The 17173-nt window shown below is 38.2% G+C and overlaps 2 protein-coding genes and 2 long non-coding RNA genes across 12 annotated transcripts; 1 reads left to right on the top strand and 3 right to left on the bottom strand.

Moving 5' to 3' along the window:
* Positions 1-224: 224 nt before the first annotated feature.
* On the bottom strand, positions 225-6846 carry LOC135111139 (DNA excision repair protein ERCC-5 homolog). 3 transcript variants are annotated; one of them, XM_064024142.1, is made up of 4 exons: positions 6346-6529; positions 6149-6185; positions 5425-5518; positions 225-4954 (listed from the first exon to the last, which is right to left on the bottom strand). In XM_064024142.1, exon 4 carries the CDS (start codon positions 4759-4761, stop codon positions 346-348), a length of 4416 nt encoding a protein of 1471 aa, XP_063880212.1. In that variant the 5' UTR covers positions 4762-4954; positions 5425-5518; positions 6149-6185; positions 6346-6529; the 3' UTR covers positions 225-345. The 3 variants fall into 3 exon arrangements, with proteins under 3 accessions (XP_063880212.1, XP_063880213.1, XP_063880211.1); XM_064024143.1 differs by lacking the exons at positions 6149-6185; positions 6346-6529 and adding an exon at positions 6593-6846; XM_064024141.1 differs by lacking the exon at positions 6149-6185.
* Positions 6847-7266: 420 nt separating this feature from the next.
* LOC135111140 (histone-lysine N-trimethyltransferase SMYD5-like) lies at positions 7267-14102 on the top strand. 4 transcript variants are annotated; one of them, XM_064024144.1, is made up of 11 exons: positions 7268-7522; positions 8600-8655; positions 8770-8866; positions 9421-9548; positions 9842-9962; positions 10578-10699; positions 11168-11405; positions 11895-12072; positions 12463-12685; positions 13237-13356; positions 13944-14102. In XM_064024144.1, exons 3-10 carry the CDS (start codon positions 8789-8791, stop codon positions 13334-13336), a joined length of 1188 nt encoding a protein of 395 aa, XP_063880214.1. In that variant the 5' UTR covers positions 7268-7522; positions 8600-8655; positions 8770-8788; the 3' UTR covers positions 13337-13356; positions 13944-14102. The 4 variants fall into 4 exon arrangements, 3 of the variants coding, with proteins under 3 accessions (XP_063880216.1, XP_063880214.1, XP_063880215.1); XM_064024146.1 differs by lacking the exon at positions 8600-8655 and having other exon boundaries at positions 7267-7522; XR_010273567.1 differs by lacking the exon at positions 8600-8655 and having other exon boundaries at positions 13237-13412.
* Positions 11666-13226, bottom strand: LOC135111143 (uncharacterized). 2 transcript variants are annotated; one of them, XR_010273571.1, is made up of 2 exons: positions 12633-13226; positions 11666-12005 (listed from the first exon to the last, which is right to left on the bottom strand). It is a non-coding gene; the product is annotated as an uncharacterized LOC135111143 (long non-coding RNA). The 2 variants fall into 2 exon arrangements; XR_010273572.1 differs by lacking the exon at positions 12633-13226 and adding an exon at positions 12461-12599.
* Positions 13895-15654, bottom strand: LOC135111142 (uncharacterized). 3 transcript variants are annotated; one of them, XR_010273568.1, is made up of 2 exons: positions 15507-15654; positions 13895-14495 (listed from the first exon to the last, which is right to left on the bottom strand). It is a non-coding gene; the product is annotated as an uncharacterized LOC135111142 (long non-coding RNA). The 3 variants fall into 3 exon arrangements; XR_010273570.1 differs by having other exon boundaries at positions 15463-15517; XR_010273569.1 differs by lacking the exon at positions 15507-15654 and adding an exon at positions 14663-15452.
* Positions 15655-17173: the final 1519 nt, after the last annotated feature.

Here is a 17173-nt window from a genome sequence, read left to right as displayed (position 1 = left end):
TGTATTCTCCAATGTTTTGTCCTTTAATCTCAGCAACAGCAGTGTAGAGTGATAGCCAAAATCTCTGGCTAGTGTTTGAGCTCCATCATGGAGATAATGCAGAGAAAAAGCCACAAAGATCTTTGCTCAGTGACCATAACTTGTGCACAACTGCTTACACAGAAACTACACCAAGATAGACTAATTTATATAAATCTAGTGAGGATTAACTAAAAAATGCCAAAGAATGTTAAATAATGTGTATTTCTGAGAAGTCAATAAAATAGTAATTTGTAATATTACTGGATTCCAGAATTAAATAAATAATTAAATTAACTTACATACATATGCAGTAATTTTTCAGTATCATCTTTTCTTATTTTTCTTTTCTTTATTTTGCTTGAGTAATATGCTAGCTGCCTTCATCTTCTTTTCTTGCATCTCAAGTTTGTCCTTTTCTCTTTGACAGATTGTTTCCTTTTCTAGTAAACTTTTAAACATGTCCTCTTTGGTGACTTTCCTTGGTGGAACATCATCTTCCTCTTTTCCTCTCACAAAAGACTCATTACTGTCCTCTTCCAAATCTTTCTTTCTCTTTTGTCCTTTTCTACCTTCTGTTACTGACTTACTTTTAATTTCTGATGGATCTATTAAGAGTGTCCTTGAGGGTTTTGAGGATTTGGAATCTGTCGCAACCTCAGAATCTGCTTTACTTTCCTCACTCACCTGCTTCCTTTCAGGACCTTTTCTCACTCTTCTCTCATTCTGTTTTTGCTTCACCTTTGTCTGTCCAGTTGAATGAGACTCAGGTGGTCTGATCCCTCTTGCCTTTGCAATTGCATCTTGCATTCTCTTGCTGGCAACCTTTGGCTCCTTCACCAATCTGATATTAGTAAAATATGATTCAATTCTTTTCTGAGTTGTTTTTAACTTTAGCCTCTTCATGACAGGAATCAAGATCTCATCAGTCTTTGAGAAATTCCATCCAAATTTCTCCCCAGTAAAGACACGAAGAGCCTCTACGTTTGGCACTGCCCATGAAAACTTCTCTTTAGACTCATCAACTTCAGGCACCAGGTATGCATCAAACACACCTTTATTTGGGAATGACTCTGGCAGGCTAACTTGTGCAAGCTTTTGTCTGATTTTGGAATGTTGTATTGTGGAGATCCCTTTGTGTGCTCCATTCCACCATTTCCTCACATTTTCAAGACACTCTATGCCCTTCCCTGGAAATTCAGCCAAGACTTCCATGGCACCTACAGACCCAATGCCCTCAATTCCTTCTGTATAATCACTTCCACAGAGAAGAGCCAAGGTGATCATCTTGCATCGCTCCAAGCCTAAAGTGGATTTTATATTCTCTATTTTGAAATGCTCAACATGTCTTGTCTGATTGAAGAAATTCCTATACACTGAGTTCCCTCCAAACAAAAAAATGTCAGAGTCATCAGTGATAGTTCCCTCTGTGAGGCTGACGGTGTTCAAGAAGGCACACTGAGCCTCTGCTTCCATGGGTGCCACCAAATAAGGGATTCCAAACAACTGCAACAAGTGCTGTGCTTCACCATACATCTGATCATTGAGGGAAGAAGCAAGGCGATCACATCGCTGTGCCTGAGCAACAAGGGCCTGCTGTTCAGAGGCAAGTTCTCCTTCTAGATGCTTGAGTTCATCCTCAGTATAGTCCAATGGCCTGTCAAATTCTGCCACTTGCACTCCCATCATCTCATCTGTAACATCTGCTTCCCTCTCTTCTTTAATATCTGCATCATTTGCTTCCCTCTCTTCTTCAGTACCTTTACCATTTACTTTCCTTTCTTCCTCAATACCTGTGCCATTTAATTTCCTATCTTCCTTAATATCTGTATCATCCGCTTTCACCTCTTCCTTGATGTCTGTAACATTTGCTTTCCTCTCTTCCTTGATATCTGTATCTTGATGTGATTTGGCTTCAGCAACTGTTGAACTGTCACTGTTATTCAGAGCAACTTTTTGTTTCATATTCTCATTAATGATTCCTTTTTCATCATCTGACATGGTAACTTTTATTTTCTTTTTTGAAGTTACACTGATATCTTCTCCACTAACATTCTTGGACTTCTTTGTAATTTCAGAACTACGTTCATTGTCATGAGAGTGAGGAGGAACCTTTCTTTCCTCCTGTTCTTTTTCCTCTTGCTCATTTACTGACTCTCCATCATCACTTTCTACTTCCATAAAATCACCATCCTCTGAATTCCTGTCAGAGGGATGTGAATTGTCTGTGCTATTTTTACATTCTGCATGAGAATGCTGTACAGAATCTGGAGTGATCTTATTAGCTTGATATACAGAATTATGACTTATTAATGCAGCTTCCTGTATATTATCTTTTTGACCTTTATGAACTGTAACCTTGGAGTTCTTTGAATCAATATCAGCACTTTCATTTTTATTAGGTACATTTTTCATTTGATTTGTTTCTATTCTACTTCTGTCTTCACTTTCTCCCACTATGCTTTTGGGAGGTTGAATGTTGCTGCCTTCACTGTGAGCTATCTGCAGCTTAGTGTTGGCACTCTGTTGTTCAAGTAGGTTTCCTGATGAGGACTGGCCTATCTTGGAGTTTATGTGTGTTGATGGTTGAGGAGTACTGACTGTAATGTCATCCTCGTCATCAGTTTCATCACTAGAACTCATTATTTCCACTTCATCATAGGTCACCTTATCTTCCTCTGAGCTTCCTCTCCAGTAATTTGAGGTACTAGTTAAGTTTCCTATTCTCTTCTCCTCTACAATACTTCCATTCTGCAATGGGGTTTGATATTTTGTGCAAGTTGAATTAGGTTTTTTAATGCCAGTAGCATTTGGCAAAGTTACAGCACTTATTTTGCCATTTGGAGTTTCAATTGAAAAGGATCCAATATCAAACTTATTCTCTACACTTATGTCAATATCAACATGATCCATCTTGGTGTGTGAATTATAGTTACAGTTTTTCCTCATGCTCTTATTTACTACATCTTGGTCTTCAAAGTTCTGCCAAGATCCTTGGCCCTCTTTTGTGACTAATGCTTCTGTCTTTTCTGACTTTGATTGATATACAAGATCAGTAAAGATATCAGAAAATATGTTGTCTTCCATTTTCAGTGGCTTGACTTCAAAATCCAAAGAGATCTTGACTGGTTTTAGTATTTCTGAGTTATCTTTAGAGGTTTTATGCTCTTCCACAACTTTGGTTTCAAGTTTTCTGGAATCCATGATTGCTTTCTTGGGTGATGTTTTGAGAGTGTTAATGTGAACCATGTCATCAAGTTTCTGCTGCACAATTTTCATCCACAGGCTGTTAGTTTTGGTTCCTAGTAATTTGTCAATGTTATTTGCTGAAACGTCCTTCTCCTCCTGTCCTTTCTCTACCTTAGGAGAAGGCACACCAGATGAGACCTCAATGAAGTTATCTTCATCTGAGGAACTGTCATCTGGATTGAAGATACTCCCTGGGGCATTGGCTGAAGTACTAGGCCCATCATGTATTTCATTCTTGCAGCTAACATTGGGATTTTCACTTTGGTCTTGCTTAATAAGTGCAAGAATTTCCTCTTGAGTCAACCCACTGTTCTCCATGAGTGAGCCAACTACTTGCAGGAAATTCTCATCTTCACTAGTGCACTGCTGCCACTTCTCACTCACATCTTGCTCATCATCTCTTTGTAAAAGATGAAAATTATCGTTCTCAAAATCAGAGTCTGAGTCAGAGTCTTGCTTGCCTGGTCGGATAATTCCTGTTTTAGCTAGTTCAGTTAGAAAATCTTTATCAATAGGCTTTTTCCTTTTCAAGGGAGCTTTTCCTTTCCTATCCATTTTCTTGACAGGCTCCTGTGATTCTGCATCCACAGTCTCTGAGTTACTTTTGCTGGGTTCCTTCACCTTCTTGATGAATATGGCGTGGGAAGCATCTTCTGAGATAATGCGCTTAGAAAGGCTCATATATTTCTCTATATTCCCAAACAATTCTGTTTCCATCTCTGAAACCTTAGCTTTCTGGATTTCCTCCCTGGTGGAGTCAAGAGTGGCCTGGAACTTTGCACGCTTCATGAGTCGTGCCATCTGGAAGTCAGCAAAGTTTTCTGACTGCTGTGGCATGTCATTGATATTGGCCCAGGAGTTTTGTTTGCGAGTATCCTGGAGCTCAGTAAGAATCTCATGTTTTGCTTCTAGAGGCAAGTTCTTAAACTCTTCACTATCAAAGTTGAAGTGATGGAGGTTTGGAAGATTGTCACACTGCAAAATGCTGTTGCCTTTTTCCTCTTCTAGATCCTCAGTGGTACCTTCTCCCATTGGCTCAGGGAGAGGTGGCAACTCAAACAAGTCCTTCTCTCTCTTAGTAACCTGAGGCACATGAACAGAACTTGGGCCAGGACCTGATTTCCCAAGAGCACTGCGAACAGCTTGGCTCTTGAGAAGATTTTTGTAGAGACGTTCTCTCACTTGCTTGGCCTTGTTGGTGGCCACTTCCCTCCTCAGCTTTCGGGAGGCCAGGGTTTGTTTCTTGAGGTGAGGTACTCCTCCATCAAACACAAAAACTGGCCGGATGCGATAGAAGAGCAACTTGCAGATGCGATGAAAGAGTGTGAGGAGATGAGCATTGGCCACAGCAGCACCTCCTGGCCCTCTAAAACCCCGCACTGCCTGATGAAGCCAAATGGAAACATCTACTCCAAGCACTTTATGTTCCAATGTCTCTAGTGGCACTGGCACACCTGCACTTTCAATGAGCTTCCAAAGGCCCTTCACTCCCATGGCTGATGTCTTCTGTTACAGGAACAAAGGTATGTGACACTTATACTCTCTATCACAGTAGCCAAATTAATGATGTGATGAAAGTTATATAATTAACAAAATGTCATGACAATGCATGTATGATTTCTTTGGTATGCAGATCTTCTTAGCCTCATATAAGTGGAGATGGTTCCTGAAGTCCATGTATTTCAACCTGGAAAGCCAGAAGTAAATTATCATTATTTTCATTGTCATTATTTTATTTTTTTTTTCATAAATGTAGAGGTGTTACACTATTTGACATTTGAATACATGATTTTTAAATAATCAAACTATCTATACCACAACCAAAGTCTCCATTCATTATTGTCCTTGCATTCCTTCTCTGTATGCTCCTACATCTCATTCTCCTCTATACCTCCAATTTTCCTTACATAATGCTGCACACTGTCTCCCCAATTCACTCTTCCATCCATCTCATTGACCATACTCTTATATACACTCCAATACTCTTGATCATCTCTCCTCCACAAACCACAATAGGACAGACTGCCTCAATCGTTCCCAGCCATATCTGATTCAGGACTTCCAGTATTAGAAGACAATTAATGGATCACTAAACAAAAACAGTAAAAATACACTCTGTTTGGTGGCAGCTGCACAACAATATAATGTGTTCCTCACCTGTGTATAGGATTCTGTATAATGTGAAACTTTCCATCTAGCAATGCACCACTGTACAGATGTCAGGTGTGGTGGGCTGTGCAGGAGACAGTGCCTGTGTGAAAAGTATGAACAGTTCAGTTTGGTGATAGGGAAGTCAGAAATTATATTACTTTAAAAGTTTCATGAAAGTGCATCAGACCCAAGTAGAGTTCCCTCCTATCTAAACTTACCAGCCTTAGGAGAGAGAGAGAGAGAGAGAGAGAGAGAGAGAGAGAGAGAGAGAGAGAGAGAGAGAGAGAGAGAGAGAGAGAGAGAGAGAGACTGAATGGGAATATTGATTCAAACTGCTTATCAGTACATGATGTTAGGTGCATGAAAAACACACACTGCATTAAAAAGTGAATGATTATGCAGAGACAATACACTGTAGCATAATACTTAGAATGATGAATATCTGGTTGGACCGACCTGATTTGTCTGAATTAACTACAATCATCGCATACATACAATTATTTGTCCACTTTACCATTTCTTTCTACCTCATAACTGCATATCTTTACGTAGCAATCTCGATCATGTTTCACAACAACTCGCACATAAACAAATATATGATAAACAATAGCAAATTACATATAAAAAGGTTAAAACAATTGCATAACTTTACGTAATATATATATTTTTAATTCTTACTAATTCATAAAAAAAACATCTATTTAGTTGTACAGGTCACATATACATTTACCTTTCATTTAGTAACGTTGCAAGTATGTCTGTAAGTACTGTAAATTAAAATATGTACTGTAAATCTTTTAAGTATGTAAGGTCTTACTGTCTACTAAGTGTTGTTTTAAGTCTGTGTTTTTTCTTATTTTTTTTATAAATTTGTAACTGATGTTTGTAAATACTGCCAATGTGTAAGTATTGTGTGAAGGTGCGTACCTCCAGTGGCGTGTGCTATGGATAAAACACCCGGGGTTAACGAAACCCCGACTCAACACTTCTGACGGAAGCGGCTCGGCTTGTTTTGCTTCCATGGACAATCTTACACCACGGTTGACTGTTGACCCTGGTTCACTTACCTGGTTCACTCACCCGCTGGTTAATTCACCTGGTTTATTCACCTGATTGACTCACCTGCTTCACTTACCTGCTTTATTCACCTAGTTGATTTATCTGATTTACTCACTTGGTTGACTTTACTGGTTGGCTATCCATACATTATATGGTCAAAACGGAGTTTACAATTACTCATACATTGGGGAGTCCACATCTGGCACGCCTGTGTTGTGCGCCAAGCAGAGCTTACAAAACTAGAGTGCATGTTAGAGATTTAAGGGGTAAAAAAATGTAACTGAAGTACAAAAAGAAAGAAAAAAATCGTAGGTATAAAGGGACCATGAGGGTCTCTCTCTCTCTCTCTTTTTCTCTCTCTTTCTCCTTACCGAAGCTGCAACATATTTGACAGGCCTTAATTTATTGTTAGGGTAGGAGGAACCTTCTATTGCTAGATGTATCATCGGCACCTAAATGAAGTTATATAATTGACCCATTAAACAGACGCCAACTCCTAGATTGAAAAGTGGAAGAGTATAGTTCAACTGTTAGTATTTAAAGATGTCATAATTGCGTCGTCAGTGTACTGTGCTTAACCTCATAGAAAAATGATAAAAAAAAGTAAGCTCGTATTTGAAGGTAATTGCATTGTCTTCCTATACATTTTGTTAACAGGAAAACAATCTAGCTCATCTGGTAGCATAAAATATTTCATTGTGTTTTAATATACTTGACTGCTGTTATGTGTCCTTAGTCTCAGGATGAAATTAGCAGTGGGAAAAAAATATTGTTGAGCTCGTATTCATCTATAACAGGAAAGAAAAGTCTTGCGTGTCTGACTTTTGAAGACTAAATCCTTCCCTTTTCATCCAGATAAACACCCTAATAAACACACCTAGCTCTATAACAACAATTGAAATTAAAGAGGGAGGCCTTGAAATCTTTCAGGCTGGGCGGGGAGGGCTGTCCTGGTCTGAATGCGCTAGAATGTTTTTTGCTAAATAGAGGAGCAGCGAGTCCTGGCGGGGAGAGAAGGGAGCGCACGTGCTTAAAAAACCCATTTGTGAGTATATTTCTGTTTGTATTCCTCTTAGGACGTGGGGGTTGATTCACTGTCATCTTATTTCTAGCTCCTCGTAATGATTAAGTTGTTAGAGAGTAAGTGATGGCTTAATTTAACTATAATAGAGGAGTAGCTAGTAGACTCAGTAGCGTCAGTGACTAGTCTTCACTTACCAGTTTGATTTTCACCAGTTAGCGATAAAATGCTGCCCTCACCAGCCCATGCAAGCCTACGGCAGATCATCAGTTGCTTGTTGCCTTAGGAAATGAGTTAAATATGAGTCCTGGTTACCTTGTTTATTGATATTATCACAAAAAGGATTCGCGCATGGCTGTATTTCCCATTGCATGAGTTTTTGCATGGCAGTGAGAGATGGGCGTGGCTCCAGGGTCTGTGAAGTAGGTTGTGTGCCATTTTGTCCCGTCCATTCCTTGGGTTTACTTTCATTTGGTGTTGGAAAGGAAGGAGAGAACACGAGATCTTTCAGGTGTTTAAAGGTAAGCTGGAATTTCTTACTTTGATTTCTTTCCATGATGAGCCTGGTAAATGAATCAGTAAAGGAACATTGTGTATCAGCTTATTCACTTCATTCTTTGTGCTGACTTTCACTGTTCATATTTGGTATTTCCTATGGTTGTAAGTGATTATTGGAAAACAAATGACCACCAGTGGAAGGGTTAAGCACATTTCTATCCAGAGGATGATTCAGACTTAAAAAAAGAAAAAATAAATAAATAAAATAAAATGTATCTACTTTGTTTTATTTTAAGAGGTTGATTTTTCCCAAGTTTTCATCATCTTGGTAAAAATACAGAGCAACTGCACCCATTCTTTTCACATTAGCTAAGTCTTTCCTTAGCCTCACCAAACTGGGGGCACATGTTGGGAAAGTGGAGTTTTTTTTTGGGTGGGACACAAAATTACTGAAAAAAAAAAAAAAAAACTAAATATTTTTTTTTTTTACCCAAAAGCTAGGCAAATTTCCTTAGGTTTCTGAAAAATTTTGAGAAATTTTCCTAGATTCCTGAAAAATCTAACAAAATTTTAGGATAGCAAACCTATTGTAACCCCCCACAGGCTGGCCAGGAGGCTGTGCCCCACCTGGATCCTTCATAACATGAATTTTAAGTATGGTATGTATCTTCTTCATAAGCAAAAAAAAAAAAAAAAAAAAAAAAAAAATTAGACATTGGTTGGGAGCATATATTCTACATATTAACCATTATCTCTTATGATTATCTCTTCAGGAGTGCTGACAGTCAAGTTATGATGGCCACTAAGGAAGGGACAGCTGGGGAGCGAGAGGACTCAGGGGTGGAGGTGCGAGTTATTGGGCATCCTATTGTAAGTATTACTTGAAGGATACAAGGGAAGCTGCAAGAAGCCAGTTGGCCTACATGTGGCAGTCCCAGTATAAGACATACTTATCCATATCCACCTGTCATCCCTATCCATAAATTTGTCACAGAAAGTGTTTCACCTCCCAGAAGTGTACATGCTGAATGGGGCTGCCTGATCCACCACTTATCCATATGAGACAACAGCCCTCACATTTAGCTTAGCAGTCTTGCATTTGATAAGTGCTTCTCTCTAGGAAACATTGTAACTGTTTTCTGTGTATTTTCCTGCCACATATTCATCAGCCAGTTATATGTTACAGTTGATGTCATACAAGCATTATTTGATGAAGGATGAGCTAATAGGGAGGTTTCTTTAGCTTTTGTCTTTTATTTCATGGAATGTGAGGGTGGAGAAAATGTTGGTATCCAGGCTGTGCTATTTTTCTTTTCATTTTTTTTTTATTTCCCTTCTGTATGACATTTGTGAATAAAGAATATTAATTTTATTGATTCAGTTGAACATTTCAGTACATCACTAAGATGTGTGTTGTTTTTCAGGGAAAAGGTTTATTTGCAACTAAAGACTTCAGGACCGGAGATGTCATATTTGAGGAACGTCCACTTGTGTCATGCCAGTTTTTATGGAATGCTGCCTATGGGTATCTGGCTTGTGACTTCTGCATGAAGTGAGTGGTTTGCTCATTACTGCCTCCATGAGTCAGATATCATTACTCCAGTGATATGACACACAGTAGCATGCACTTTGACACATAATTAGTAAGGGTGTTAGTGATCACCAGGTCTGAGGTAATTTTGTGGTAGGATGTCTTAAATACCAGATTATATTATCCCTTTTTTTTTTCAGATGATTTATTTTTTCATCAGAATTCTAACTTTTTGTGTAAATGGGTTCCTGATTTATTTTAATTATTTAATTTTGATTTTAATTTTAATTAATTAATTAATTAATTTTTTTCAGGCCCTTGGAAGCTGCTGAGGAGAATGCCAGCCGGCTAGCACAGAACCCTCAGCTTTCTCTACCTTTCCCAGAGTGCTGTGACACTAAGAAAGACACCTTCATTGAATGCCCAACCTGTGATGTAAGTTGTTGAGTAGATTGACCAGCAGTTTAAGTAGTATATTTATTCTGTTTTCTGGTTTCTTGAAACACTCCTTATCTATATTGGTCCAGTTTTCCTTTTTTCAATGTATGTCTCTCATCCTTATCATCTCTTCCTCTGGTATAGTTTAGAGGGATCTCTATGTCTCTTGAAGAAGCTGTACTTTATTATGCTATTTAAGTATTTATCCTTCCTTAACTTGTGGCCTTGCAAATCTGACCTGTGAATTTCTCATTTTTTCAGTGTTTTCCATTCCATTATCTTTATATATATATATATATATATATATATATATATATATATATATATATATATATATATATATATATATATATATATATATATATATATATTGGAATTAGGTCTTCTCTCTCTTCTGTCCTCAAGTGTTGGTATTTCAATATCTTTTTAGTCTTTTTATCACAACTACAATTGAGTTTCCTTCCTTTTTTTCTTTCCACAAGTATTGGTATTTCCATGTATTTTAGTTTTCATCATATGTATGATTTGTATGTGTGTGTGTGTGTGTGTGTGTGTGTGTGTGTGTGTAGACAGGTGTTCTTCCTTTAGTGATGGAGTGTTACCTCTTTACAGGCATCGTACTGTAGCAGAGAATGTAGAACCAGTGCTTGGAACCAGTACCACGAGACACTGTGCTTACGCTCCTATATGCCAGATCCCTCCCACCCTCTAGTAATGCTGCAGGAAGCTTGGAAGTATGCCATTACAATTCATTATCTGCCTGATTAGAATATAGTGTACTCACCTCATCTCAGGATTGTATTCTTAAATTTTTGGTGCATAATCTCAGCTACTTGTATTTGGCCCTAATGGAAGGTATTAAAGTTTTGTGGTTCAATAATTATTCTGCATCATAAGGAGGGGGGAGAAATACTCATCAGAGTTAAATGCCAGACTTGTTCAATTGGCTTAAAAGAGTTCATTGTATCCAGTAGTTGCTGCATTGTACAAGTCTTTACTGTATTTATCTGTTGGATTTGTCTTAAAAAGATACTATAGCATATCTAAGGATACACAGAAATAGACAGGTTATAGTCCCATTAAAATCTCCAATTATGTTCATTCACACATTTCAGAGATTTCACTATGAGAATCTTTAATAGTGTGTGGTATTTATTGTATTTGATTTATGTACTTATAATGTGTGAATCTCTTGTACCCAGACAGATGCATTACCCTCCAGAAACAGCTTGTGTCATGCTCCTTGCACGGATCATTGCAACTGTTCGACAAGCTACAGACAAGGAAGGAGCCATGGCCTTATTTATGCAGTTTTGTCATCGCACTGTGAATGAGGAAGAGGAAATAGCCCATAAACTTCTTGGTGAAGAGTTTCAAGACCAGCTGGAGACTCTGAGAACTCTGATGGAGAAAAGTGTCTGGGCTCCTGAGGTCCAGCATGTAAGTAGAGTTTCTGCCACTGTATACTTACTGACAGCCATGCCACCACCACCACATTTTCTCCCCACTCACCTTCTTTTTCTCTCGGAATTTCAAACTTGGAGTCACCCACAACATTTTCTGGACTTCGAACCCCAAAGAGGCTGCACTTGAAAAGCTTTAAAGTTTTCTCCAGTTTTCGAACCCCAAAGAGGCTGCACTTGAAAAGCTTTAAAGTTTTCTCCAGTTTTGAGTATGCAAGAGGGAGACAAATGCATGTGTTCTTTTGTTTGATATATGTATACTTGAAGAGAATTAGAGTCCCACAAATGGAGACATGTATATAGGTTATCCACAGAATGCAAGTTACATATTTTATGAAATTACTGTGAAAGTAGTGGATGTGTTATTTGATCTATTAACTCTACATGCATCAATTTAATAGGCAAAGATTAGATCCCAAGACTAGCATTTTACACCACTCTAACCATTATGCTTCTTTTCCTTCAGTGGTTAACATCTGAGGGCTTCCGGTCCTTGGTGGCTCTTGTTGGCACCAATGGGCAGGGCATTGGCACTAGTCCACTGAGTCGGTGGGTCCGCAACTGTGATAACCTGGACCTGTCAGAGGAGGAAAGGAAAAAACTAAATCAATTAATCGATAATGTATATGACCAGCTAGAGAAAGGTAGGTAACTAATTTCTCACAGTAATCATTGTCATGCTAAATTTGCACTTCCAGGCTGACATCATCCTAAGTGACTAGTGTGGTGTGGAAGGGGTTGCCCTGCCCCTACACAGTATTTTTGCATTTTTGTATGTTCAGTGGTTTGAATTCTAGTGATATTAAAAATTAACTTTTATTAGTGTAGTTGTCCTTTGTTAACATTAAGAGCACTGGAAGAAATGTTTGCATGAATGTACAGAAACAGCGAGTAAAGGTCAGTTTTGCCCTTTACAGGATGCTGAACCATGAAGGAGACTTAAAAATTGTCTAAAAAGTTATGATTCTGAGAAAACTAGTCCAGCACTGAAAAACTTGCTGTAATCTTTAACTGAAGCTGAACTCTATTTACAGAAGCTGGAGGGTTCCTCAACAATGAAGGATCAGGACTCTATCCACTGCAGAGTTCATGCAACCACAGCTGTAATCCTAATGCCATGCCAACCTTCCCCTACAACAACTTCCAGCTGGTGATGACTGCCGTGAGGGACATTTCTGCTGGGGAGGAGATATGCGTTAGCTACCTGGATGAATGTAATCTTGGCCGCAGCAGACATTCTCGTGTTGCTATTCTCAGGTACAGACTTGATTGATAGTAGTTACTTTTTGCTTTCATTTCTCTGATGTCTGGCCTTGGAGCTTCATGAATACATTTGAGAAATTTCTGTGAAGGCTTTGAAAAAATTATGTGAAAGCTGAAAGTAACAAAGTACAACATACCAATCATGCCAAGATGGTTACCAAAACCCAAGTGGATTTTGAAGTGGATTTTGGTTAGCATCATGTCCTGTCACTGTATTTCTGTTGTTTAGTATTTTCCATTAATTTCTAGTCTTCTGTTGTTTAGTATTTTCCATTAATTTCTAGTCTTGCGATCTCCCAACAAATTTGAGGCTTGATAGAGTTCCTATTCTTATTCTCTTCCCTTAATTACCTTCTTTTCTATAGTCCTTTCTCCTACCCTTAATTGTGATCTCCCAACAAATCTGAGGCTTTTTAGAGCTCCTATTCTTATTCTCTTCCCTTAATTACCTTCCTTTCTATAGTCCTTTCTCCTTCCCTTAATTACCTTCCTTTCTATAGTCCTTTCTCCTTCCCAGTACAATTTTTTTTTTTTTTGTGTTTCAGAGAAAATTACCTGTTTACCTGCAAGTGCAGCAAATGTGAAGAGCAGGCAGGAGAACCAGATGTCACCAGTGAAGAAGAAATGGAGGAAGATGATGACTGATTTAGAAGATTGAACAAAGGGTTAATATTACTACCATCAAGTCAATATGCATTGTAATGATGTGGTATGAGTGCCAGTGAGTGTTGAAATGGAATTTTGAGAGAACTGTGCATGCATTGAATTATGTGGAACCGAGAGAACTGTGCATAGATTGAATTGGTTGTGTGGAACTGAGAGAACTTTGTATGGATTGAATTGGTTGTGTGGAACCGAGAGAATTTTGTATGGATTGAATTGGTTGTGGATGCATAGACCACACTCCTCCCCCCCCTCCAATGTAGCTTTCTCCCCCGTGACATGACAGCTTGCCTCTAGTAGCCATTGTAGAGGAGTCTCCAGTGGTGTCCATTACCTGTATATTCCAGTATTCCTTGGATTGTTTCATCTGATTATGACCTTTCCATCCTTTCCTACCAATGTCACACCACTTGAATCTTTCCATCCTTTCCTATCAAAGCAAATGAATATATACATCACAACAAGTTCTAGTCCTCTAGATAGTGACTTCCACAACTGTCTGACATCATGATTGAATGGATATTTGATTGAAAGTCAATGTCAAAATGGATATTCATATTTTGTAAATTTACCAATTTTTTCATTACAGAAAATCAAGAGGTGATGGGCCTGGGACTGCCACACACCAGCCAAGGTAGTGAAACTAGTCGGGTAAGTGGAGCAGGTAGACCCCAAGATCTCCACCCATTAGTAATGGGAGTTACCAATGAATGCACACTAAATAAAAGGTGATAGTAATTTTGACCTAGGTTTTGGTTTCCTTAACCAAAGGTTGTTTCCTTGTATTACATAAGCTACACTAATTGGGAATTGATGCACATAAATGGTGGTTACTTGCATATCTCCATTGCTCTCCCAATTCCCATCTTTATAATATACTTCAAAGAGTCTCCGGAGAAACTGTGATATTAAAAAAAATAAATAAATAAAAAAAAAATTAAAAGTAAATATATATACTTCACGAGTCTAGGACTTAAACATTGCTGCTCATTAATTGACAACACTGTCAATGAACAAGTCTAACACACAGCTTTCACTAAAAACACAAATGTGGAACTACTCAGGTAACCCTGCAGGAAGAGACCCAGCCATCAGTCACCAGGTCCTCTACACAGCAAGGTGCAACACCTTCCTAATGAACCTGCAGCAAAAGAAAAAAAAATGTATTAGGCACAGCGAGATGCAATTAAAATAAAAATAAAGTAGGGTACTCCAAAACAATGTTGGTTAAAAGTAATAAATTTAATGCCCCACCTCGTTCTGTACAACGAGTCTGCCTAACAGCATAACGCACAGACCCACACACACCAGAATGGTGACGATGTTAATAAAAGGATTGTTTTTCAATCATGTTGCTTTTTCAATTTCCATTAGGCAAATGAGCAGTATCCTATCCTATACTCGCCGGGCATGGGTGGGGAATGTATAGACCCCCCTCCATGAACTTGAGTGGCTAATCTAAAAAAAAAAAAAAAATTACTAGTCCACCCATTATACCTCCATGCTTTTCATATACTGAAAGTAATTTCAAAGTCCATCCTTTAAGAAACTACTATATGGCTTTTGATCTTGAAGTTGTGGGTATACATGTAAACCATTGCCTCTAATTGTAGACCAAATACCCATAACATCCTAAACCAGAATATTTATCAGCAGCAGACGATGGTCATCACCACCACTCCTCACCACTTTATCTTCCAATATAAAAATTATCTTCCAATATAAAGTAACACCTGAAAGCATTTTATTAACTTACATGTCCTGTAAAATCTTAACTGTGGTCTCGGGGAACAATCTAGTCTACTGGTCTGTCCGTTTATCCATACCTCCCTGTCCCCTGAATAGCTATCCAAGCTTCCGTTCTCCTCCCTGAAGTCTTTTCCTATTATGCACGTAACACAAAAATCAGTTACCTACTACAGTCCCGAGGATTGCATTAAAACTCCAAAACGAGTCTAAGCAATCTACTTTTTACAGTGCTCAGTGGTCTGAATGTCATCAACGGACAGTGACAGACGGATCAAAGACAGACAATGCACACACAATAAAACTTCACAAACACATTCCCCGGATATCCTACTAATCATACAGCACCTGAATAAACTCACCCGACAGGAAAACAAAGCAATAATACAACACCAGGACACCTCACCTGACCAGGCACCAAAGAAGAGTGTTGCTACGCCACGCACACAAGGCTCAAAGTTATCTCGACTGACACTCGCCTCGGAGCTTCAGTAGTTCAGAACGATCCTGTGAGACTTGATCCGCTAAAATGATTAACGCCACCATCACCACCACCGCTACTACTAATGCCATATTACGCAATTCAAATGGTACAGTAGAGGTGGAGGTAATGAGGTGGATACGTGTCTTTTGGATATGAAGTAGGAGTTATTTGAACACGGAAACGAAATATTATGGAGGGTTATGGGCAATATTTTACGATGCTATGATTAGATGGTTGTTTGTTCGTATTAACAGCGCATAATTCTTGTTAAACCATCACCAGAATAAGAGAAACGCCCCTGAAAACCTAATTTTTTTTCATTAGTCTTATATAAATGAGACACATTACGTTTCGAAACTAGTATAGACAGTTGTTAGAATATAAATGTGCTTAACGACCATCGTTTTGCAATTCACTTAGTTTTTATTTGTTTATTCATTTGTCTTTCTTATTATCATTTTCATCTATTTATTAATTTTATTTTATCTATCTTACTTAATATTATTTATTTATCTATTTACGTATTTTTTTTACTAATTTAATTTGTTTTTATATTTTATTATTATTGTTATTATTTTTTTTCCCACTGTATGGTAATTTTGTTTCGAAAGTGGATTCTTACACGATTCATTCTTCAATACAAATAAATTTTAAGACATAAATGCGTTAATCAAGTTTTCATGGGCATTTTTCTTCGTTAATGATCCTCGTTAACCAAACTACCAGCAGTATCATGGAAGCATTCTAAAGAATCTCATTAACTGCTGATGGAGGCAGTAACTGTTGAAGTATCAGAGCTTTTTCCTTCATCAATTAACTTCTCCTTTAACTATCTGAATTGATTCCATCACTCACCGCCGCAATGCTGTAGCTCTCTTATGATGCATGTGATAAACTTCTTGCAAAAGTCCTAAAAAAATAGAACAAGGTAAAGAGCAAATAAACAAGAATATTCCTGATAGTCATCGTGATATTTGCTCATTTTCTATACCAGTTTCAGGCCACACTTGAACATTTGATACAACATTCGGAACAAGGAAGAAGCCGTGTTACTTTCCTCTTATTAATTTTCCCTCTTTCTTCTTGTAAAATCACAATTACTATGCCTTTTTTCTGTCGTGTTCCTTGACATCCTAGCTCTGTAATGCATGTCCTCTTATTTCTAGCATCTTGTAAGTGATTGAAAGAGACGAGCTAGATTTGAAAATTATGTATTAGTATAATTTTTCATTGATGTGAATTTGGCTGGCCATGAGAGAGAGAGAGAGAGAGAGTACACACACACACACACACACACACACACTACTGTTATGCTGACAAAAGCAAGGACCACGAGGAAATTCCGAGAGAAACTATAGCAAACATTTTTTCGCTTCCGCACACACAGGTCGTCGGGCGCGGTTCCTGGAAAGCTGGCGAGAACACAGGATGCCGCTCTGTTCTATGATGACAACTATTGGTCATCTTTTTGCAGATTTTACTCGAATACGCAACGTTTTCTTGTTCTCTTACTCTGATTTTTCGAAAAAACTTCCTGGAATCCTTAATTTTTCCAGGAAGAAATCAGATAAATCGAACCCCAGGTATAT

The sequence above is a fragment of the Scylla paramamosain genome, chromosome 21 (assembly GCF_035594125.1).
Source record: "Scylla paramamosain isolate STU-SP2022 chromosome 21, ASM3559412v1, whole genome shotgun sequence".
Lineage (NCBI taxonomy): Eukaryota > Metazoa > Arthropoda > Malacostraca > Decapoda > Portunidae > Scylla > Scylla paramamosain.
The sequence above is the reverse complement of the archived record's forward strand: the minus strand, read 5'-3'. Positions and strand labels throughout refer to the sequence as shown.